This window comes from Anolis sagrei, chromosome 1 (assembly GCF_037176765.1).
Source record: "Anolis sagrei isolate rAnoSag1 chromosome 1, rAnoSag1.mat, whole genome shotgun sequence".
Taxonomy (NCBI): Eukaryota; Metazoa; Chordata; class Lepidosauria; order Squamata; family Dactyloidae; genus Anolis; species Anolis sagrei.
The window spans coordinates 3444313-3469946 of record NC_090021.1 but is presented as its reverse complement, the minus strand read 5'-3'; the positions used below and the strand labels follow the sequence as shown (position 1 = coordinate 3469946).

At 43.8% G+C, this 25634-nt stretch overlaps 1 protein-coding gene and 1 pseudogene across 1 annotated transcript in view; both read right to left on the bottom strand.

Annotated features, from left to right (window-relative positions):
* Nucleotides 1–5684, bottom strand: part of SCARA5 (scavenger receptor class A member 5) — a 98527-nt gene extending 92843 nt beyond the window's left edge. Inside the window, exons 1-2 of the mRNA XM_067472520.1 lie at nt 5591–5684; nt 2245–2364 (exon numbers count right to left, since the gene is read on the bottom strand). Of these exons, the coding sequence (XP_067328621.1) occupies nt 2245–2356 (112 nt within the window). The 5' untranslated portion in view covers nt 2357–2364; nt 5591–5684. The remainder of the gene's footprint in view (nt 1–2244; nt 2365–5590) is intronic.
* An 8085-nt stretch (nt 5685–13769) lies between these two features.
* LOC132762156 (zinc finger protein 229-like) lies at nt 13770–16410 on the bottom strand (annotated as a pseudogene).
* Between the last annotated feature and the right edge of the window lie 9224 nt (nt 16411–25634).

Sequence of the window (25634 nt, the reverse complement as noted above, 5' to 3'; positions counted from 1 at the left end):
AGGGACATGAAGGAAGTCGGCTACGGTTACTCAAAACCAGCCACTCCCTTCCTTAGGAAGATTTCAACAGCTGGGCTAAAATGGGGGGGGGGGGGGAGACCTCACTTGGGAAGAGCAGGGGGTAAGGCATTGCGATCAATGAATTGATCAAATCCTCCAATCTTCTCTTCTCAAGCCCAAGCAATTTGATTCATAATCCCTGATTGGTTGGGATTTCCTCCCATAGAATCACAGGATTGGAGAAATTACACTGCTTAACGTGCTTGCTCCATCCATGTTCAACATTTACACAAATGACCAGCCACTGCCAGAAGGGACAGAGAGCTTCATGCTGATGATCGTGCCATCACCACCCAAGCAGGGAGCTTTGAGATGGTTGAACAGAAGCTCTCCAAAGCTCTAGGAGCTCTTACTGCCTATTATAGGGAAAACCAGCTGATCCCTAATCTATCTAAAACACAGACATGTGCCTTTCACCTTAAGAACAGACAAGCATCCCGAGCTCTGAGGATTATTACCTGGGAAGGAATCCCACTGGAGCACTGCAGCGCACCCAAAGACCTGGGAGTCACTCTGGACCATACTCTTACCTACAAGAAGCACTGCCTGAACATCAAGCAAATAGTGGGCGCTACAAACAATATCATACGAAAGTTGACTGGCACAACCTGGGGATCACAACCAGACACAGTGAAGACATCTGCCCTTGCGCTATGCTACTCTGCTGCTGAGTCTGCATGCCCAGTGTGAAACACATCTCACCATGCTAAAACAGTAGATGTGGCTCTTAATGAGACATGCCACATTATCACGGGGTGTCTGCGCCCTACACCACTGGAGAAATTACACTGTCTAGCCAGTATTGCACCACCCAACATCCGCCGGGAAGTAGCAGCCAATAGTGAAAGGACCAAGGCAGAGACATCTCCAGCTCATCCCTGTTTGGGTATCAGCCAGCACGTCAACGACTTCAATCAAGACATAGTTTTCTTAGATCTACAGAGACACTCGCTGGAACACCTCAGCAAGTGAGAGTCCAAATGTGGCAGGCTCAAACCCAGAACCTCAACCAATGGCTGATACCAAATGAGAAACTCCTTCCTGGGCACACAGAAAACTGGCCACTTGGAAGGCGCTGAACAGACTGCGCTCTGGCATCACGAGATGCAGAGCCAACTTTAAGAAATGGGGCCACAAAGTGGAATCCACGACATGTGAGTGTGGAGAAGAGCAAACCACTGACCACCTGCTGCAATGCAACCTGAGCCCTGCCACATGATGCACAATGGAGAACCTCCTTGCAGTAACACCAGAGGCACTCCAAGGGGCCAGAGACTGGTCAAAGGACATTTAATCAACTACCAAGCTTGCAAAATTTGTGTTTTTTTATCTGTTTGTTTGTTTTGCTCTGTTAGAAATGTAATACAATGGCATGGTTGCTGATGACACGATAAATATATACAGGGTTGGAAGGGACCCAAAAGGCCATCTAGTCCAACCTTCTTCTCCCTGCCACGAAGATACCATCCAAGCCCTCCCAAAAGATGGCCATGCCCTCCGATTAAAAACCTCCAGACAAGGAGACTCCACTCCCAGTCATCTATATAAATAAAAATTTAATGTTCGTTTGTGGAATTAAGAGAACTCAAAAACCACTGGATGTATTGACACCAAATTTGGTTACAAGACACCTAACAACCCAATGTATGTCCTTCACTCAAAAAACTGATTTTGTTATTTGGGAGTTGTAGTTACTGGGATTTATAGTTCACCTACAATCAAAGAGCATTCTGAACCTCACCAACGATGGAATTGAACCAAACTTGGCACACAGTTCTCCCATGAAAAACAGAAAATACTGGAATGGTTTGGTGGGCATTGACCTTGAGTTTTGGAGTTGTAGTTCACCTACATCCAGAGATCACTGTGGACTCAAACAATGATGGCTCTGGACCAAACTCTACACGAATACTCAATATGCCCAAATGTGGACACTAGTGGAGCTTGGAGGAAATAGAATCTTGACATTTGGGAGTCATAGTTGCTGGGATTTTCCTGCTTCTTGGCAGAATGGGGTTGGACTAGATGGCCCACCAGGTCTCTTCCAATTCTACGATTCCATGATTCTCTAAACTACTAATCTTGGTCCCTGATGCCCACAAGGACTCCATAACCTATCTGCTCAGTGGCAGAATCAGAACTTGCTGCAACCAAAGGAGCTCTTCACCCAGGTTTCAGACTCACCTTCATTGCAGAGGTTCATCTTCGAGAGGTTCTTCTCATCGAAGGGCTCTTCCAAGATGGATCCATTCTCCCTCTCACTGAAGGTGTGCAGGTACATGCCGTTGTTCTCCATCTCTTGGCCTGTGGGTGGAAGGCAAGGAAGAATAAATGGGCTGCCAAGGTATACAGTAAGTATGGGCCAACTTGGGCGCTCCAGGTGATTTGGAATCCAACTCCCTAACAGCTTACCGACTGTTAGGAATTGAAGGAGTTGGAGTCCAAAACACCTGGAATGCCCAAGTTGGCCCATGCCTGGGTTGGACTATGCTGTCGGAGGGCATGAGAGCTATATTAAAATATTTGAAAAGATGCTATAATAAAAGATAGAGCAGCCTTGTGTTTCTGCTGCTCTGGAAACGAGGACACAAGTGCAAAGTATGGAACCCTGCGAAGGTTTACGAAGGTTGAATGAAAAGTAATGCCTCCACCTTTGCAACTCCTCAACAGATAGCAGTACTGGTATGAGGCAAGTACTGGCTTGTTCAGTAGACTCTCCTCTGCAGTTCCATTTTGGCGGGAAGCCTTAGCATCAAATGGTTGTGTTGCTAAAGTGTGAAGTATGGAACCCTGCACAGACGGTCAGTCAATGCGACTTAAGAAACGTACAGTCATTGAAATCTTGACAGCAGAAGGTGTCACCCCAAAGGGAGTTCATCAGAGAATGCAAGTTGTTTATAGTGATTGTGTTGATGTGACTACTGTGCGTCATTGGGCGAGTAAGTTTAAAGATCTTGAGGTGACACCTTCTGCTGTCAAGAATTCAATGACTGCATGTTGCTTAAGTCGCATTGACCAACTGTCTGTGCAGGGTTCCATACTTCACACTTTAGCAACACAACCATTTGATGCTAAGGCTTCCCGCCAAAATAGAACTGTAGAGGAGAGTCTACTGAACAAGCCAGTACCTGCCGCATACCAGTACTGCCATCTGTTGAGGAGTTACGAAGGTGGAGGCATTACTTTTCATTCAACCCTCATAAATAAATTTGGTACTCGAGTCTTTACCCTGTTTGTGTCCCCAGATGTTATTGAATGACAAAGCCCTCCCTTCCAATGATGCTATGTAACAAAACTTGAAAAATGTTCTGTTCCTGGTTTGAAAGTGTTCTTTCCTGTTTAATTACTTTTAAAATTAGTTGTTATATTCCAGAATCTTCATTTTTGTGGCTGCCACAAATTATGTTGAATTAGATGAGACTCTGTGAGATACTCATTGTAAAACTAGAGTAAAATGTGCTGTGGGATGTCTTGCAAAAACAAAGTTTTGGCAGATTAATAAAACTTTTCCATGGTTTTATAATTAGGAAATGACATTTATAACCCAGGAAGGAAAAATGTGCTACATAGTACTATCTGCCATGCAAATTGGGGATGATAGGAGCTGCAACCCAACTGCAGGTGGCTTAAAGAAAGCTTAAAGGTCATTTTAGAGCAGCGTTTCTCAACCTGGGGGTCGGGACTCCTGGGGGAGGGGGGTCATAAGAGGGTGTCAGAAGGGGTGCCAAAGACCATCAGAAAACACAGAATTTTCTGGGTGTCAAGGGCGTTCTGTGTGGGAAGTTTGGCCCAATTCTGTCTTTGGTGGAGTTTAGAATGCTCTTTGATTGTAGGTGAACTATAAATCCCAACAACCACAACTCCCAAATATCAAGGTCTATTTTTCCCCAAACTCCACCAGTGTTCACATTTGGGCATATTGAGTATTCGTGTCAAGTTTGGTCCAGATCCCTCACTGTTTGAGACTACATTGCTCTCTGGATATAGATGAACTACAACTCCAAAAGTCAAGGTCAATGCCCACCAAACCTTTCCAGTATTTTCTGTTGGACATGGGAGTTCTGTGTGCCAAATTTGGCCCAATTCCATCATTAGTGGAGTTCAGGATGCTCTTTGATTGTAGGTGATCTATAAATCCCAGCAACTACAGCTCCCAAATGTCAAAGTCTATTTTCTCCAAACTCCACCAATGTTCCCATTTGGGCATATTGAGTATTTGTGCCAAGTTTGGTCCATCAGACCCATCATTGTTTGAGTCCACAGTGCTCTCGGATGTAGGTGAACTACAACTCCCAAGGTCAATGCCCACCAAACCCTCCCAGTATGTTCTGTTGGTCATGGGAGTTCTGTGTGCCAAGACTGGTTCAGCAACTACAACTCCCAAATGTCAAGGTCTATTTTCCCCACTCCACCAGTGTTCACATTTGAGTATATTGGGTATTTGTGCCAAGTTTGATCCAGATCCATCACTGGGCTGTTGAAGGTTTTTTTCGGGCTATATGGCCATGTTCTAGAGGCATTCTCTCCTGACGTTTCGCCTGCATATAGATCTCACTACCTCTGAGGATGCTTGCCATAGATGCAGGCAAAACGTCAGGAGAGAATGCCTCTAGAACATGGCCATATAGCCTGAAAAAACCTACAACAACCCAGTGATTCTGGCCATGAAAGCCTTCGACAATACATAGATCCATCATTGTTTGTGTCCACAGCGCTCTCTGGATGTAGGTGAACTACAACTCCCAAACTCAAGGTCAATGCCCACCAAACCCTTCTAGTATTTTCCGTTGGTCATGGGAGTTCTGTGTGCCAAGACTGGTTCAATTCAATTGTTGGTGGAGTTCAGAATACTCTTTGATTGTAGGTGAACTATAAATCCCAGCAACCACAACTCCCAAATGTCAATTTCCCCCCAAACTCCACCAGTGTTCACATTTGGGCATATTGAGTATTTGTGCCAAGTTTGGTCCATCAAACCCATCATTGTTTGAATCCACAGTGCTCTCTGGATGTAGGAGAACTACAACTCCCAAACTCAAGGTCAATGCCCACCAAACCCTTCCAAGATTTTCTGTTGGTCGTGGGAGTTCTGCATCCCAAGTTTGGTTCAATTCCATCTTTGGTGGGCTTCAGAATACTCTTTGATTGTAGGTGAACTATAAATCTCAGAAACTACAACTCCCAAGTGTCAAGGTCTATCTTTCCCCAACCCCACCTGTATTCAAATGTGGGTATATCAGGTATTTGTGTCAAATGTGGTCCAGTGAATGAAAATACATCCTGTATCTCAGATATTTACATGACAATTCATAACAGGAGCAAAATTACAGTTGTGAAGTAACAACAAGAATAATGTTATGGTTGTGGGTCACCACAACATGAGGAACTGTATTAAGGGGTTGCAGCATTCGGAAGTGTGAGAACCACTGGTTTAGAGTTAGGCATCACACCCACTAGCTTTGTAACTCAATCTAAACCCCACTCTCCTGACTGTTGATGCATCCAAAGTAGGAACTGAAATGTTACTCACCTGAAGGCAGGTTGAGTGGCCCAGCTCTCTTTAGACTTGATGACGTCACAGCATCTTCCAAAAAGCAGGAAAAAATTAAAAATTCAATTTTTAAAAAAATAATAATCCAAATTTGGAGTTTATTTTCGTCGTTGTCCTTCTTCTAAGCCAAAAAGAAGGGACAACCCAGCTAGGCAGAAGGTCCTTGCAAGAGATCTTTGCAAGAAGATAGATAGGGAATGGCTCTGGCAGGAAATCCAGGCCGGAGAAGGACACTTTGCTGGCCTCCAGATTCCCAAAGAAGGAGGCTGGGATGGACCATGCAGGGCAGGAGGCAGCTGCAATGCAAGGAAAGAAGGAAGGAGCCCCCAGGGTTGTTCTGCAACTTTGGAAGGAGAGGGGAAAAAGTCCTTTTAAATAGGAAGTTTTTGGGGAAAACTCTGCAGGATGGTGCAGGGCGAGAAGACTGCTGCCTCCTGGTGGCTGCTTCGGGAATAGCACTTTAGGGAGCCTCAATGTGTGGTTAGCACAGGTATCATGGGCCAACTTGGGCCCTCCAGGTGTTTTGGATTTCAACTCCATCATTCCTAACAGCCATAGGCCCAGGCTTGCTGCATCTCCACGCTCAGTATTCCATAGTATTGAGCCATAACAGTGCAAGTCAACATGGATTTATCAAAACAAGTCATGCCAGACTAATCTGATCTCTTTCTTCGATAGAGCTACAAGCTGGGTAGATGCGGGGAATGCCGTGGATGTAGCATACCTGGATTTCAGGAAGACCTTCGACAAGGTCCCCCATGACCTTCTGGCAAGGAAACTAGTCCAATGTGGGCTAGGCAAAACTACGGTGAGGTGGATCTGTCATTGGTTAAGTGGACGAACACAGAGAGTGCTCACTAATGCTTCCTCTTCATCTTGGAAAGAAGTGACAAGTGGAGTGCCGCAGGGTTCCGTCCTGGGTCCGGTTCTGTTCAACATCTTTATTAACGACTTAGATGAAGGGCTAGAAGGCAGGATCATCAAGTTTGCAGACGACACCAAATTGGGAGGGAGAGCCAATACTCCAGAGGACAGGAGCAGAATTCAAAACGATCTTGACAGATTAGAGAGATGGGCCAAAACTAACAAAATGAAGTTCAACAGTGACAAATGCAAGATACTCCACTTTGGCAGAAAAAACGAAATGCAAAGATACAGAATGGGGGACAATGCCTGGCTCGAGAGCAGTACGTGTGAAAAAGATCTTGGAGTCCTCGTGGACAACAAGTTAAACATGAGCCAACAATGTGATGTGGCAGCAAAAAAAGCCAATGGGATTTTGGCCTGCATCAAGAGGAGCCTAGTGTCTAGATCTAGGGAAGTCATGCTACCCCTCTATTCTGCTTTAGTTAGACCACATCTGGAATATTGTGTCCAAGTCTGGGCACCACAATTCAAGAGAGATATTGACAAGCTGGAATGTGTCCAGAGGAGGGCGACTAAAATGATCAAGGGTCTGGAGGACAAGCCCTATGAGGAGCGGCTTGGGGAACTGGGCATGTTTAGCCTGAAGAAGAGAAGGCTGAGAGGAGATATGATAGCCATGTATAAATATGTGAGAGGAAGCCACAGGGAGGAGGGAGCAAGCTTGTTTTCTGCTTCCCTGGAGACTAGGACGCGGAACAGTGGCTTCAAACGACAAGAGAGGAGATTCCATCTGAACATGAGGAAGAACTTCCTGATTGTGAGAGCCGTTCAGCAGTGGAACTCTCTGCCCCGAAGTGTGGTGGAGGCTCCCTTTTTTGGAGGCTTTTAAACAGAGGCTGGATGTCCATCTGTCAGGGGTTATTTGAATGCGATGTTCCTGCTTCTTGGCAGAATGGGGTTGGACTGGATGGCCCAGGAGGTCTCTTCCAACGCTTTGATTCTATGATTCTATGATCATGGGCCAACTTGGGCCCTCCAGGTGTTTTGGATTTCAACTCCATCATTCCTAACAGCCATAGGCCCAGGCTTGCTGCATCTCCACGCTCAGTATTCCATAGTACTGAGCCATAACAGTGCAAGTCGTATTAGGACACAATTTTATTTATCATATCAGATAGGGAAATTTATTTATTTATTTATTTATTTATTATTTGGACTTCTATGCGGCCACTCCCCTGGGGCTCGGACCGGCTTACAAGAATAGCTGAAATCTAACAAAATTTAAAAGCAGTTTAAAACAATTTAAAAACAACAATATCAAACATTAAAAGCCTGTCGAAACAGGTATGTCTTCCATGCCCTGCGGAAAGCTGGTAAGTCCCGCAAGGCACGGACTTCAGGTGGCGGAGTATTCCAGAGTGATGGTGCCACTGCTGTGAAGGCTCTGCGTCTGGTTGCTGTTAGACGCAAGGTCTTGACACTGGGGACTTCCAATAGATCTTGGTGCTCGGAACGGAGGGATCTCTGGGGTTGGGAGGGGGTGAGGCGGTCCCTCAGGTACATTGGCCCCAGACCATGCAAGGCCTTAAAGGTGAGTACCATCCCTTTGAAAGTGATCCGGTGCTCAATTGGTAACCAATGCAGCTGTAGTAAGATTGGTGTTATGTGGCATCTCATCGGAATTCTGATGAGCCGACGAGCCGTTCAGCAGTGGAACTCTCTGCCCCGGAGTGTGGTGGAGGCTCCTTCTTTGGAAGCTTTTAAACAGAGGCTGGATGTCCATCTGTCAGGGGTGATTTGAATGCAATATTCCTGCTTCTTCTTGGCAGAATGGGGTTGGACTGGATGGCCCATGAGGTCTCTTCCAACTCTTTGATTCTATGATTCTATGATTCTAGGAGATGCCACATAATGCTAAAGACTGCTCAAGCTTCTGTACACATACATCTGTTTATTCCTTTTTGCAGATGCAATCATCATTTCATTTTATCATTACTTACTGACTGTAAAGGGCTGGCTGGCTGTGGCTGGCTACCCCAGGGCCTTGTTCATGGCAATCAGACCCAAATGATTGGTTTTTTAAGCAGTTTATGTTCTCTTGGCTTTTCAAAAGTTGCTTCTTGCTTGGTTGCCTTCTTTTGACCTCTTCATAGATTCAATCAGTTTATTTTATATTTAAACAGACTGCTACAGACAGTGTTTTTGGGTCCTTCAGCCATCATTTGGCTACTGAGCAGGCGTGCATTGTGGGAAATGTAGTTTAACAGCAGGCCTTTTGCAATCTCTACCAATGGGGGCCTGGCCTTCACAAACTACAGTTAAGATGGCATGCCCATCGCATCCTTTCTGGCAGCTCCGGCCAAAATAATGAGATTTTAAAAGTTCCCTTGCTTTACTGTATGCTTTTTTGGGGTTTACCAAAAAAATTGTAAAAGTTAAAATAACCTTGGGAGAGATCCAAACATTACAGAATGTTCAGGGGTGAGAAGGACGGGGTAGAAGTAATCGAAATAAATAAATATTTTGGGGAAAAAATGGGTAAGTGGTTCAAATTCGAAATCCCTCCCCCCCCCCCCCCCCCGGGCCAAATATCCTGCATGGTTCAAAACTCACTTCGGATGTCCAAATTCACATGATTTAATTCAAATTTCAATACATTTCAAATGTGCCTATCCAACCGTAATGATTACAGTTCATTGGTATTATGTTATTGAGATTTTTTGGGATATCTACCCCCCAGGTATTTTATCTTCTTTTCCTGCAATTTCACTGCCATATTTTTTTAACCCTCTTGAGTTCTTCCCATGTTAGATTCATATATAAAATATCTCTGATATTTCAAAATTCATTGTGAGGCCTGAAGTTTTTCCAAAGTCCTTGATTATTTTAACTATTGATTTGAATGACTCCTCCACTGTTGCATCCCAGTTCAAGAAACGAGATCATAAGATTAAATCCACCACACGGGACTGTAGGAAAAGCAATCCTTGTTTATTGATGAAAAATTGGTCACAAAAGAAAGGTAAATGCAAAGTCAAAAAGCCACAGAAAAACACAGCAGTCAGTACAATTTCTGAACTTGAGCAAAATTTCAAAAGCCACAATACAAGAACCAGGAATCTGTTAGCCTTTTACTAACCATGAACTTGATAACTAAGCCTCTGGGATTACCGGCCATGAAACATAGGAATTCTGCCAAGGCACAGCCACAGTCCCAAACATTGCTTGATCTAAAGAGGCACCTGGCAGGAGGCCTCTTAAACTAAAGAAGCTATTCTTTGAAACGCCCCTTGACTTTGATGTCTGGGCCTGTCTCTCCTGTAAACGATGTGACCTTCGTAGAAATTGGGAAACATTTCTGTCTCTAACTATCTGTTCTCTTCGATCCTCATTAAAAACCCCAGGTGGAGAGATATCACGGCTAGTGATATCACAGCTAACTTCCAAAACATTTTCCTCCAGCTGTTGAGTTTCCTTTTCATCCCCGCTGACCTCTGCATCAACAACAGATTCCACACTGTCAGGGTCAGGGAGAGCTTGCTCAGTTGGAAAAACTATCAGAGAATCCGGTTCACACAGATCAGGATCAGGCTTAACCCCAACATCCACCTCCTCTAAGATTACCATAACATCATCTGCAAAAAGATTGATCCTAATTTCTTCCTTGCCCACCTTATAGCCTTTAATGACAGGGTTGTTCCTTATTAAATTTGCTAATGGCTCAATGGCCAATGCAAATAGAGCTTGTCGCACCCTAGGCCTGGAAACACCTATGACCACATAACCACACAAGAGTCCAGTGTATCAGCGCACAGTTTATTGTAAAAACACAAAAAAGGTATGAAAATCAGGAACAAAGAAAGGAGATATATAATCCAAAAAAAGGTTAGCAATAGGTGATAATCAAACAGTAATCCAAATGTCTCATGTAGATCCAAAGGTAACACAGTCCAGGAATAGCCAAGAAATCACAAATACAGCATAAGTCTACAAGCAAAAGGCATATTTACTAAAACTTGAGCAGGAATATTAAAACAAGAACATAGAAAGCTTCCAGAATACTTAAATCCAAAACTGAGATTTGACTTGAAATGAGAACCAGAGAACTCAGGCCTAGCTTCTCACTTGAATGCTACGTTGCCTGAACTAACCCTTAGGTAAACAACTTGCTAATTAATAGGCACCCATGAAGTAATTTCTTTTCCCCAAGAATTTTCTTCCCAACTTTCCCACGTAGACACTTGGACCGGAGGTTTGTTTTCTGCTCTAATCTGTAAAAGAAGACCTTTGTTGATCTCTGTAGCTCTAGGTGTTTTTCCCTGGGAGCGTTCTGTATCACATAGCTCTTCACCCGACACCTTATCTAATGTTGCAGTTTCTGGCTCCTCTAACTGACCTTGAAGCCCTGCACTTTCTGAGTCAGGTTTTCCCCAGAGAGAACCATCATTTCTCTGACTTGAATCTTCTTCACTTTGTGCCCCAGGAAGACCCACAGGAAATCCTATAATCCCCTCTAAATCATCAGTGAACCTATCAGCCTCAGGCTTTACTACAACAGAGCTGGAGGAAGGGGGCATGATTGTTTGGTTCCACTCGTGATATTAATTTGTCTAGAATGTGCCCCGTTTACTGTGCTAGTTGCTTTATTTCCACTATATTGGTTTTTTATTACCTTGCATACTCCTCCCCTATATTGCTTTCCTTACAGAATCTGTTCATATATTTATGAGCTAGTGAGACAAATGCTTTACAGAAGTCCAATTTTAATATGAATATTTTAGATTTTTTGTTTTGTTTTGTGGCACGATTCCAGAATGTTCAGGGCATGTCTTATGGGATTCGCGATTTTCCTGTTATTTACAAATCCATATTGGTCTTTGTGAATTAATTCTGGTATTATTTCCATCAATCTGTTTGCTAGTATTTTGGTAAACATTTTGTAGTCCACATTAAAAAGGGAAATCCAACTGTAAGAGTAAAAACAAAAACAAAAACAAACCATGATCTCCCTTATTTTATTACCTGATGACCTCAGATGCCCTTTATCAACTTTTGGTTTGAGAATTCTACTTCTGGCTTGTTTTGATTTATTTATTTATTTATTTATTTATTTATTTGCAGTATCTATATTCCGCCCTTCTCACACACAACATATATAGACAGACACTCAGAGGCTATTTAACATTCCAGCTTCTGGCCACCAGGGGAGCTGTCACTTCACTGTCCATTTGTGACACTGATGGAGTACTTCCTCATTCTTGGCATGCTTGCTGGAGATTTTTATGGCATCGTAAATTAGCACCTAAATTTCCTACTTGACAGATACAACTGTCTTTCGGGTTGCAAAGGTCAACCGCAAGCTACACAAATTGGTCGGAAGCTCACTCTAACCTGGGCTGGCTTTGAACTCATGACCTTTTGGTCAGTAGTGATCTTAATGCAGCTGACTCCCAGCTAGCTGCACCATAGACCCGGTGCTTTAGCCACTCTTTTGGAATTATTGATCAAGTTAATTTGGTAATCATTTTTAACACATAAATATTTTTGCGGCCTTGATTTTATCTAAGTCTTCCACAGTTGTTGTTATTACTCCTTCCAACTTACCTTATTTTCAACCGGTGGTTTTTTTTTTTGAAAAGTTGAAGGGCATCCTCTACCTCTGATCTGATTTTTTCCAATGTGGATTTTCATTTTCTATTGATCCCTATTTCCAATGAGATCCATGTTCCCCTTGTGGTTGTCTTAAAAGGGTCCCATAAAAACGTTTCTTTTATTTGTGGCTGTCTGTTAATTAGAAAGAATTCTTGAATCTGTTTTTGATGACCTGTTTATCCTTTTCATTAAAGACTACCTTTGGGTTTAATCTCCACTTCCTAACTGACTCTCCCAATTTTAACAAGATGGGAACATGATCTTTATGTTTCACAATGTGATGTGGCGGCAAAAAAAAGCCAATGGGATGTTGGCCTGCATCAGGAGGAGCCTAGTGTCTAGATCTAGGGAAGTAATGCTACCCCTCTATTCCGCTTTGGTTAGACCACACCTGGAATATTGTGTCCAATTCTGGGCACCACAATTCAAGAGAGAACTGGAGAACAAGCCCTATGAGGAGGGGCTTAAGGAGCTGGGCATGTTTAGCCTGAAGAAGAGAAGGCTGAGAGGAGATATGATAGCTATGTATAAATATGTGAGAGGACACCACAGGGAGGAGGGAGCAAGCTTGTTTTCTGCTTCCCTGGAGACTAGGATGCAATGGAACAATGGCTTCAAACTACAAGAGAGGAGATTCCATCTGAACATGAGGAAGAACTTCCTGACTGTGAGAGCCGTTCAGCAGTGGAACTCTCTGCCCTGGAGTGTGATGGAGGCTCCTTCTTTGGAAGCTTTTAAACAGAGGCTGGATGGCCATCTGTCAGGGGTGATTTGAATGCAATATTCCTGCTTCTTGGCAGAATGGGGTTGGACTAGATGGCCCAGGAGGTCTCTTCCCACTCTTTGATTCTATGATTCTATGTATATCCACCCTATCTCCCTGTGGTTCACAGCAAATAGCAGCAACCATTCAATGCCATAAAGTGCAACCAAACAAAAGAAATCAAATAAAGTATATTAAACAAGAACATAAAATAATAGTGAAATAATACACCAGATTAGACACATCACATAGCTAAAATAACATCTTAACGAAGAATCACTTAGGACAACACTCAAAAATTACCAGCTAATAGCAATTAAAACTTAACATTTAAAAAGCCAGAGGAAAGTCATTTCCATATGGCAAAGAAACTAGTCCAATGTGAGCGAGGCAAAACTACGGTGAGGTGGATCTGTAATTGGTTAAATGGACGAACCCAGAGGGTGATTCTCCCCAAGGCTTCCTCCTCTTCATCCTGGAAAGAAGTGACAAGTGGAGTGCCATCAGCAGGGTTCCCTCCTGGGCCCAGTCCTGTTCAACATCTTTATCAATGACTTAGATGAAGGGTGAGAAGGCAGGATCATCAAGTTTGCAGACGACACCAAATTGGGAGGGAGAGCCAAGACTCCAGAGGACAGGAGCAGGATTCAAAACGATCTTGACAGATTAGAGAGATGAAGGGCCGAAACTAACAAAATGAAGTTCAACAAATGCAAGATACTCCACTTTGGCAGGAAAAACGAAATGCAAAGAGACAGAATGGGTGACGCCTGGCTCGAGAGCAGTACGTGTGAAAAAGATCTTGGAGTCCTCGTGAACAACAAGTTAAACATGAGCCAACAATGAGATGCGGTGGCAAAAAAAGCCAATGGGATTTTGGCCTGCATCAATAGGAGCATAGAGTCTAGATCCAGGGAAGTCATGCTACCCCTCTATTCCGCTTTGGTTAGACCACACTTGGAATATTGTGTCCAATTCTGGGCACCACAATTCAAGAGAGATATTGAGAAGCTAGAATGTGTCCACAGGAGGGCGACTAACATGATCAAGGGTCTGGAGAACAAGCCTTATGAGGAGCGGCTTAAGGAGCTGGGCATGTTTAGCCTGAAGAAGAGAAGGCTGAGAGGGGATATGATAGCCATGTATAAATATGTGAGAGGAAGCCACAGGGAGGAGGAGGGAGCAAGCTTGTTTTCTGCTTCCTTGGAGACTACGACGCAATGGAACAATGGCTTCAAACTACAAGAGAGGAGATTCCATCTGGACATGAGTAAGAACTTCCTGACTGTGAGAGCCGTTCAGCAGTGGAACTCTCTGCCCCGAAGTGTGGTGGAGGCTCCTTCTTTGGAAGCTTTTAAGCAGAGGCTGGATGGCCATCTGTCAGGGGTGATTTGAATGCAGCATTCCTGCTTCTTGGCAGAATGCGGTTGGACTGGATGATGGCCCATGAGGTCTCTTCCAACTCTTTGATTCTATGATTCTATGATTCTATATCTTTATTATTACATTATATATATTGAACATTTCAAAAGCGTTGGTTTACCTCTTGTTTGCTGGTTAAACTGAATTGCCATGTCACAAAAGAATGCATTTCTAAAAAGTGTGTACCCAACATGAAAAGTTTGGAAAGCTTTGTCTTAGAAAGTCTCTCTGGAGTCAAATACCTCAGTTCTCTCAAATGTGAATTCTATGACTATTTAGATTTTTAACTCTCAGATAAGCTCTTTCACACTCTATGCATTTCTAGGGTTTCTCCCCAGTGAGTCCTTTGATGTGAACATAGATTTCTACTCTCAATGAAGCTCTGTCCACACTCCAGGCATTGCTAGAGTTTCTGCCCAGTGTGAGTCCTTTGATGTCTATGTAGATTTCCATTTCGACTGAAGCTCTTTCCACACTCCAGGCATGTGTAGGGTTTCTCCCCAGTGTGGGTTCTTTGATGTATACGCAGATTTGCACTCTGAGTGAACTTCTTTCCACACTCTAGGCATGTATAGGGTTTCTCCCCAGTGTGGGCCCTTTGATGCGAACGCAGATTTGCACTCTGAGTGAAGCTCTCTCCACATTCCAGGCATGTATAGGGTTTCTCCCCAGTGTGGGTCCTTTGATGTGAACGTAGACTTGCATTCGTAGTGTAACTCTGTCCACATTCCAGGCACGTATAGGGTTTCTCCCCAGTATGGGTCCTTTGATGCAAATGTAAATTTCCACTCTTAGTAAAGCTCTTTCCACACTCCAAGCATGTATAGGGTTTCTCCCCAGTGTGTGTCCATTGATGTGAACGTAAACCTGTATTCTGTGTGAAGCATTTTCCACAGTCCAGGCAGGTATAGGGTTTGTCCCCAGTGTGAATCCTTTGATGTGTACGTAGATTTGTACTTTTAGTAAAGGTCTTTCCACACTTCAGGCATGTATAGGGTTTCTCCCCCGTGTGAGTTCTTTGATGTGAATGTAAATTTGAACTACAAGGGAAGTTCTGTCCACATTCTAGGCAGGTATAGGGTTTCTCCCCAGTGTGAGTCCTTTGATGTGTGTGTAGATTTGCACTCTTAGTAAAGCTCTTTCCACACTCCAGGCATGTATAGGGCTTCTCTCCAGTATGAGTCCTTTGATGTAAACGTAGACTTGAATTCTGAATGAAGCTCTTTCCACACTCCAGGCAGGCATAGGGTTTCTCCCCAGTGTGAATTCTTTGATGTGTATGTAGATTTCCACTCTTAGTAAAGCACTTTCCACATTCCAGGCATTGATAAGGTTTCTCCTTGGTGTGGGTCCTTTGATGTATACGTAGACCTGAACTCTGAGTGAAGCTCTTTCCACACTCCAGGCATGTATAGGGTTTCTCTCCAGTGTGGGTCCTGTGATGTGAACGGAGATGTGCACTCTGAGTGAAGCTCTTTCCACACTCCAGGCATGTATAGGGTTTCTCCCCAGTGTGGGCCCTTTGGTGCGAACGTAGACTCGAATGATTAGTGAAACTCTGTCCACATTCCAGGCATATATAGGGTTTATCCCCAGTGTGAGTCCTTTGATGCGAACGTAGATTTGCACTCTCAGTGAATCTTTCCCCACATTCCAGGCACATATAGGGTTTCTCACCAGTGTGAGTTCTTTGATGTCTATGTAGACTTGAACTCCAAGTGAAGCTCTGTCCACATTTAAGGCACGTATAGGGTTTCTCCCCAATGTGAGTCCTTTGATGTGAACGTAGACTTGAACTACAGGAGAAGCTCTGTCCACATTCTAGGCATGTGTAGGGTTTCTCCCCAGTGTGAATCCTTTGATGTTGCTGCAGGTTATTCCTCCGAGTGAAGCTCTTTCCACACTCCAGGCATTTAGATGCTTTCCCCTTCATGTCAACAGTGATATGGGTGTTGAATTGCAAGACAGATCCTTGACTCTTATTTCATTTTTATCTGTAAGTTATGGCAATAATTCAGTAAGATCAACACCTTGAGAGGATTTCTCCTTCTTATATTATTGGTTTCCTTGCTGAATCCAAGACGTGGCTCCACAGTGTCCTGGTCAAGAAAGAAGAAAGTGATCAATAGTGAAAGCCAGAAATCTTCTATCCCTCCAATATTTCCCCCCTTTCATGGTTCATATAAAATCATACCATATAACACATTAAAACAACATTCATTATCAATCATAAAAACATTTCCATTATACCAATCTTCGCCTGGTCCAATTCACTGTTCAGGTGCCGTTATATCCATTAGCCAAAAGCCTGGTTCCACAACCACGTCTTCAGTTTTCTTCTGAAAGAAAGGAGGGAGGGCGCTGATCTAATTTCGCTGGGAAGCGAATTCCACAGCCGGGGGGTCACCACCGAGAAGGCCCTGTCCCTCATCCCCACCTGCCACATTTGCGAAGTTGGTGGGACCGAGAGCAGGGCCTCCTTGGCAGGTCTTAAACTATGAAGCGGAACATAGAGGGAGATAGATACCAGCAAAGGCAATCACCGGTTCTTTAAAAAGAAGGGAATTAATCCAGAAAGAAAGATGAAAGGAGGAAGAAAAGAATGAATGATAGGAGGAGGAAAGGGGAACCCCTTCTAATACTAACTGTGATGGTACAGCTGTACCAGAAGCTCCCACTTTATTTGCCTTGTATTACGTGTTTGCTTGCAGCCCAAGGCTTAGGATTCTGCAGAAGGGTGGCTTCCTGTTAAAGTTTGCAGTTATAGGGCAGGCCCCCTGTCCATCATCGTTAAGTTTGGTTCCGCCCCCTGTTCAGGACAATTGAGAAAGGAAGGGAGCCATTTTCAGTCAGTCTCAGCAAAGGAAGTCAATGTACAGGACGTGTACAGACTTTCTCCTGTACAAAGGCTTCAACCCTTAAGACCTCCCAGGGGAAAACAGTCTTAAGAGCATCTAAAGATTCCCAAAGGTTCCCAGAGAAACAGCCTTAGAGCCCCGAGGAATTTCGGAGGGAATAACAGCATTAAACATCCACGTCGATACCGGGCAAGATTCTGGAAAAGATTGTTAAGGAAGCGGTCTGCAAACACTTAGATACAAATGCAGTCATCGCTAATAGTCAACATGGATTTATCAAAAACAAGTCATGCCAGACTCATCTGATCTCTTTCTTCGATAGAGCTACAAGCTGGGTAGATGCGGGGAATGCCGTGGATGTGGCGTACCTGGATTTCAGGAAGGCCTTCTTCGACAAGGTCCCCCATGACCTTCTGGCAAGGAAACCAGTCCAATGTGGGTGAGGCAAAACTACGGTGAGGTGGATCTGTAATTGGTTAAGTGGACGAACACAGGGAGTGCTCACTAATGCTTCCTCTTCATCCTGGAAAGAAGTGACAAGTGGAGTGCCTCAGGGTTCCGTCCTGGGCCCGGTCCTGTTCAACATCTTTATTAATGACTTAGATGAAGGGTTAGAAGGCAGGATCATCAAGTTTGCAGACGACACCAAATTGGGAGGGAGAGCCAATACTCCAGAGGACAGGAGCAGAATTCAAAACGATCTTGACAGATTAGAGAGATGGGCCAAAACTAACAAAATGAAGTTCAACAGAGACAAATGCAAGATACTCCACTTTGGCAGAAAAAATGAAATGCAAAGATACAGAATGGGGGATGCCTGGCTCGAGAGCAGTACGTGTGAAAAAGATCTTGGAGTCCTTGTGGACAACAAGTTAAACATGAGCCAACAATGTGATGTGGCGGCAAAAAAAGCCAATGGGATTTTGGCCTGCATCAATAGGAGCATAGTGTCTAGATCTAAGGAAGTAATGCTACCCCTCTATTCTGCTTTGGTTAGACCACACCTGGAATATTGTGTCCAATTCTGGGCACCACAATTCAAGAGAGATATTGACAAGCTGGAATGTGTCCAGAGGAGGGCGACTAAAATGATCCAGGCTCTGGAGAACAAGCCCTATGAGGAGCGGCTTAGGGAACTGGGCATGTTTAGCCTGAAGAAGAGAAGGCTGAGAGGAGATATGATAGCCATGTATAAACATGTGAGAGGAAGCCACAGGGAGGAGGGAGCAAGCTTGTTTTCTGCTTCCTTGGAGACTAGGACGCAATGGAACAATGGCTTCAAACTACAAGAGAGGAGATTCCATCTGAACATGAGGAAGAACTTCCTGACTGTGAGAGCCGTTCAGCAGTGGAACTCTCTGCCCCGGAGTGTGGTGGAGGCTCCTTCTTTGGAAGCTTTTAAGCAGAGGTTGGATGGCCATCTGTCAGGGGTGATTTGAATGCAATATTCCTGCTTCTTGGCAGGGGGTTAGACTGGATGGCCCATGAGGTCTCTTCCAACTCTTTGATTCTATGATTCTAAGAACTCCAGCTAAAGTGACTACAGGCCTACTGGTAGGTCCACTTGGTTTTGAGACGCAGTTCAGCCCGGTAGTGGATCCACATCAGTTGGGTTTAGGATCACAGTTAGCCTGGGAGAAGTCTGGAAAGGGATTTTCCTTTAGAGTAAAAGCAACAGTTAGAAGCCACCAGTTGCACAAAGCCTGGATGCATTTGTTTAACCTTTTGAAGACAAAAGACGTTTCTGTTGATTGTTCACCAATAAAAGACTTTATTATATTTCACAAGCCCTCCAAAGACTGTTTATGGTGAAAATCCTGAGAACTTCTCTTCAGACTCCCTGGCTTCCCGCTGGGCTAAAGTTGTACGTCCTGTATTGAAAGCAATTCATTACAGGCCCAGTGGGCAGAGACTAACTTGGAAAAATAAAAAAAAATGACTTTAAAGGAACGTTTTAAAACCCTGTCAGGCAGATTGAATCTGGGTGTCAAAGGAGATTGACTGGGGAGTAAAAAAAGAAGGAGCTGGGAGTTAGGAGTGGTGAAGGGTTAGTGAGAGAGGCCTGAAATTGGTCTGTTGGCTAGCAGAGATAGCTAGTGAAAAGATTTCTACAGCTATTAGGGAAATAGCTGGTGGAGGAGTGTAGAGATAGATTAGGTTAGGACTATCTGTGCTGGTGTTTAGAATTACTTTCAGAGAGGCAATTCTGTTAGTAGATTCTGTGGAGGGAGAGAGAAGTGTTCCTGTGTAACTAAGTCTGAACTGTTTAAAGTAACCACACCCTTTTAAAGTCAATACTCTGAAACAGTTAAGCTTTATACCTGAATTGTTCCAGATCTCTTAAATAAACATCATTGTTTTGTTGTTCACAACATCTGCCTCACGTGTGCCTCTGTGGGTGAAGTTTTAAAAGCAGTTTCCTGCAGCAAACAGGAGACTGATCGTGGCAGCATATATTTTAAAGAACAATCTTTTAGTGTTGTCTCAGAAACATAAGCCTGAGTACTAAATCCAACACACACTTGCCTAAGATACCTCCAGGAAGCCGAGGGCTTATAAGTTCTTTAAAAGTTGGTGGCGGCCAGAGGGTTCTTTCAAAAGGTTTTCGGCCAGAAGAAAGTTCCAGCTTAGTGCAGCTTTTGTTTTTGGGCTTTCAACACATAGAAGCCTCATCCCAATCACAAGTGGTGTTCTGCCTTTTAAGGAATTATGTTCCCCGAATAAAGTCTCTATCTTTTATATATTGTTGGCAAGCGCTGGGATTTTGTTTCCCAAATAAATCTTCCATCTTTTATAGCAACGCATCAGCTAAGGTAACGCATCAGCTGGCCTGCACTTATATCATAACACTAGCCGTCCCCTGCCACACATTGCTGTGGCCCACATGGGTGTTCTGTGTGGGAGGTTTGGCCCAATTCTATCATTGGTGGGGTTCAGAATGCTCTGTGATCGTAGGTGAACTATAAATCCCACCAACTACAACTCCAAATGTCAAGATTCTCTTTTCCTCAAACTCCACCAGTGTTCACATTTGGGCATATTGAGTATTCGTGTAGTTTGGCCCAGATTCATCATTGTTTGAGTCCACAGTGATCTCTGGATGTAGGTGAACTACAAATCCAAAACTTAAGGTCAATGGCCACCAAACCCTTCCAGTATTTTCTCTTGGTCATGGGAGTTCTGTGTGACATGTTTCGTTCAATTCCATCATTGGTGGAGTTCAGAATGCTCTTTGATTGTAGGTGAACTATAAGTCCCAGTAACTACAACTCCCAAATGACAAAATCAATTTTTTGACTGAAGGACACACATTGGGTTGTTAGGTGTCTTGTGTCCAAATTAGGTGTCAATTCGTCCAGTGGTTTTTGAGTTCTGTTTATCTCACAAATGAACATTACATTTTTATTTATATATATTAATAAACATATTTAAAACCTACATTATAATTGGACATTTCGTTACAGTATTCAATTTGGGCATTTGCAACATTCATACTTGGCTCAAGTAAAAAAGAGTTCATTCTCCCACCCTGGACCTTCCACAGATATATAAAGCGAAGCCCCCCACAGGACGGTAAAACATCCGGGTGTCCCCTGGGCAACATCCTTGGAGACAGCCAATTCTCTCACACCAGAAGCAACTTGCGAGTTTCTCAAGTCACTCCTGACATGGTAAAAATACAGTAAAAATCTAATAGTAATGTTGGGGTTCAGCCTGAGTTTGAACTTGAACCTGATTCTCTGTTTGTTCCTCCTGATGCTAATGAAAGTATATTTACTGATGCTAATGGAAATGTACCTTTTGATGCCAATGCTCCTGAAATTAGTGAGGAAGGAACTTCTGTAGGTTTGGAAAATGAAAGTACCAGTGTTCATGAGAATGTTTCAGAGGGAGACCTTGAACTTTCCCTCCCTTCTGCACCTGGTAACTGTAATGACAACGAAAGGGGCCAAATTTGGGAAGACAGAAGTAAATCACTCAGTTTGCGTCGATCCTCCTGAATTCAAGAATTAAAAACATTGGCTTCAAAACAGAAGGGCGGTTCACGGAACCAATTCTTGAGCTTTAATTGCCTTATGCCGGGCTGACTGTCTCAGTTCAGGCATCGTTTCAGAATTGATGAAGACCTTGGCAGTTCTCCCGGTTCCTTGGCCATAGTTTGGGAAGATTTCTAGGACATCAAGTACGGTTAGTGGATTGCTAACAGGTTCCAGTATTTCCCAGTGAGGCTTTTGGTTTTGCTTTGTCCATTTAAATTCATGTTTGCTGATTTTGCTGTGGCTTTTGACTTGCATTTTTCCTTTATTTTGTAACCATTTTTCTTCAATAAAAAAAGGATTGTTTTTCACAGGCAAGTGTGGTGGATAGTTATCTTAGGGCCTCGTTCCCTGCTCTGGATTGCAACAAGTAATAAACATGAAGGATGTCCCACAACAACAAAAATAATGCAGCTTAATAAAACTTTTTCACAGTTTTATTATGGAACCCTAGGAAATAATGACATTTATAAACCTAGAAGCAAAATTCATATCATAATAATAATGTAATACAGGTGTAATCATATAATAAGTAGTGGTATCTCTCGTTCTCCTCACTGAGACTCATGAAAAGGTTTTTCCCGCAGAGTATCCCTCCTTTCCGTGGCTGGGCCACAGAGCCTTGACTTCGCGTAACTTGCCAAGCCGAACTGAGTGGCAAGGACACGGGCCTAACCGTCTCTTGCGGACCTGCACATGTCAGTTGCTTGGTGCTGTCTGCAATGACGGTTGCTAAGGGAGGAGGAGACTGATTGGCCCATTGCCATGGGAAATGGTTTTACCTGTCTCAGGTATGAGTGGTTTATGATACTAGGTATGTAAATACCTTAAAACACTCATTAGTTCGAATGCTACGTTATGTCCAAATTTCGTAGCAATCGGTGAAGAAGTTTGGGAGATATGAGGTCCCCACATACAGACACTACATTTTTATCTATATAGATCAGCGTTTCTCAACCTGGGGGTGGGGACCCCTGGGGGGGTTGCGAGGGGGTGTCAGAGGGGTCACCAAAGACCATCAGAAAACACAGTATTTTCTGTATTGTCGAAGGCTTTCATGGCTGGAATCACTAGGTTCTTGTGGGTTTTTTCGGGCTATAGAGCCATGTTCTAGAGGCATTTCTCCTGACGTTTCGCCTGCATCTATGGCAAGCATCCTCAGAGGTGTGAGGCCATAGATGCAGGCGAAACGTCAGGAGAAATGCCTCTAGAACATGGCTCTACAGCCCGAAAAAACCCACAAGAACCTACAGTATTTTCTGTTGGTCATGGGGGTTCTGTGTGGGAACTTTGGCCCAATTCTATCGTTGGTGGGGTTCAGAATGCTCTTTGTTGATGAACTATAAATCCCAGCAACCACAACTCCCAAATCTCAAGGTCTATTTTCCCCAAACTCCACCAGTGTTCACATTTGGCCACATTGCGTACCTGCGCCAAGTTAGGTCCAGATCCATCCTTGTTTGAGACGACAGTGCTCTCTGGATGTAGGTGAATTACAACTCCAAAACTCATGCTCTTTGATTGTAGGTTAACTATAAATCCCAACAACTACAACTCCCAAATGACAAAAATTAATCCCCCCCCCCCACCACCACCACTCCAACCCCACCAGTATTCAAATTTTGACATAATGGGTATTTGTGCCAAGTTTGGTCCAGTAAATGAAAATACATCCAGCATATCAGATATTTACATGGCGATTCATAACAGTAGTAAAATTACAATGTATTGTCGAAGGCTTTCATGGCCGGAATCACTCAGTTCTTGTGGGTTTTTTCGGGCTATATGGCCATGTTCTAGAGGCATTTTCTCCTGACGTTTCGCCTGCATCTATGGCAAGCATCCTCAGAGGTGACCTCACTAGCTCTGAGGATGCTTGCCATAGATGCAGGCGAAACGTCAGGAGAAAATGCCTCTAGAACATGGCCATATAGCCCGAAAAAACCCACAAGAACTAAGTAAAATTAGTTATGAAGTAGCAATGAAAATATTTTTTATGATTGTGGGTCACCATAACATGAGGAACTGTATTAAGGGGTTGTGGCATTAGGAAAGTTGAGAACCACTGATATAGATACTTTGAGAATAATGATTCCATACAAATTATGATTATTACTGTTTTATAGAATATTTTAGATAATTTTAGATATGTTGTAACCAGCCTTGATTAGAGGATGGTAAGAAATAAAAGTATTAGTGTTATTATTATCATGATCATCATCATTCATGAAAACTACACCTGCAAATAGAATAATAGAATCCTAGAATCAAAGAGTTGGAAGAGACCTCATGGGCCATCCAGTCCAACCCCATTCTGCCAAGAAGCAGGAATATTGCATTCAAATCACCCCTGACAGATGGCCATCCAGCCTCTGCTTAAAAGCTTCCAAAGAAGGAGCCTCCACTACACTCCGGGGCAGAGAGTTCCACTGCTGAACAGCTCTCACAGTCAGGAAGTTCTTCCTCATGTTCAGATGGAATCTCCTCTCTTGTAGTTCGAAGCCATTGTTCCGCGTCCTAGTCTCCAGGGAAGCAGAAAACAAGCTTGCTCCCTCCTCCTCCCTGTGGCTTCCTCTCACATATTTATACATGGCTATCATATCTCCTCTCAGCCTTCTCTTCTTCAGGCTAAACATGCCCAGTTCCCTAAGCCGCTCCTCATAGGGCTTGTTCTCCAGACCCTTGATCATTTTAGTCGCCCTCCTCTGGACACATTCCAGCTTGTCAATATCTCTCTTGAATTGTGGTGCCCAGAATTGGACACAATATTCCAGGTGTGGTCTAACCAAAGCAGAATAGAGCATGGGGAGCATGACTTCCTTAGATCTAGTAGACACTATGCTCCTATTGATGCAGGCCAAAATCCCACTGGCTTTTTTTGCCGCCACATCACATTCCTGGCTCATGTTTAACTTGTTGTCCACGAGGACTCCAGATCTTTTTCACACGTACTGCTCTCGAGCCAGGCATTGTCCCCCATTCTGTATCTTTGGCGAATCAACTGTACTGAAATGCTAGATTGAAATGAAAACCAAAGTCATACCCAAAAAAGCCACAGATTATCAAAACACTGTATATATTTAATAATTGAAGGTTCAAAATCAAACCCAGAACCATGTAACCGACATATAGGTGGAAAACAAGATCCAAAAGGACCTTCGATGATGTATTAAATGCCAGTTTTATCTGCCTTTCCAGTCTCTAATATGTTGACCCTTCTAAATTCCCCTTTCACAAATACATATCTATTAAGAAAAAGAGAAATACATTTCATAAAATACTAAAGGAGGGCAACTAAAATGATCAAGGGCCTGGAGAACAAGCTCTATGAGGAGCGGCTTAAAGAGCTGGGCATGTTTAGCCTGCAGAAGAGAAGGCTGAGAGGAGGCATGATGGGGGCCATGAATAAATATGTGAGGGGAAGTCCTAGAGAGGAAGGAGGAAGTTTATTTTCTGCTGCCCTGGAGACTAGGAAGCCATGGAGCAATGGCTTCAAACTACAAGAGAGGTTCCACCTGAACATTAGGAAGAACTTCCTGAATGTGAGAGAGAGCTGTTTAGCAGTGGAACTCTCTACCCCAAAGTGTGGGGGAGGCTCCTTCTATGGAGGCTTTTAAACAGAGGCTGGATGGCCATCTGTCAGGGGTGCTTTGAACGTGATTGTCCTGCTTCTTGGCAGAACGGGGTTAGACTGGGTGGCCCACGAGGTCTCTTCCAACTCTAGGATTCTAGCCATCCCTTGCCAGGCGTTGCTGTGGCCCAGTCTGGTGATCTGGACAATAACATAATGAGAAAGTGTTGGTTTCTGATATATGCAATTTGTTGATGCTTGTGGGTAAACAGTATTTCTTGTTGTTTCTTTGTCCATGTTGATGTGGAGATTGTCTGGCTTGCCTACTCTGGAACATGCAATATATCATTCTCCTTCTTTAGGGGCCCCTTTCACATCTATACTATATCTGTCATATACATATATGTGTGTGTGAATCATATATATCTATCTACATAATATATATGGCTGGGTGGCTCTTTGTCAGGAGGGTTTTGATTATGTTTTCTTGCCCTGGTGAAGGGAGTTGGACTGGATGGCCTTCAGGCAACATTTCTCAACCTGGGGGTCAGGACACGGGGGGAGGTCATGAAGGGGTGTCAGAAGGGTCGACAAAAACCACCAGAAAACATAGTATTTTCTGTTTGGTCATGGGGGTTCTGTGTGGGAAGTTCTCCTGATCCCACCCAAGGAAGGAAGGTCCTCCAGGACTCAGGAGTGGAGGGGGGGACCCCAAGAGGAAGAAGAAGGATCTTATTTTTCTACCCCACCTCCATCTCCCCAAGTGTTTCTCAACCTGGGGGTCGGGACCCCTGAGGGGGTCGCAAGGGGGGGGGGTCAGAGGGGGTCGCCAAAGACCATCAGGAAACAGTAT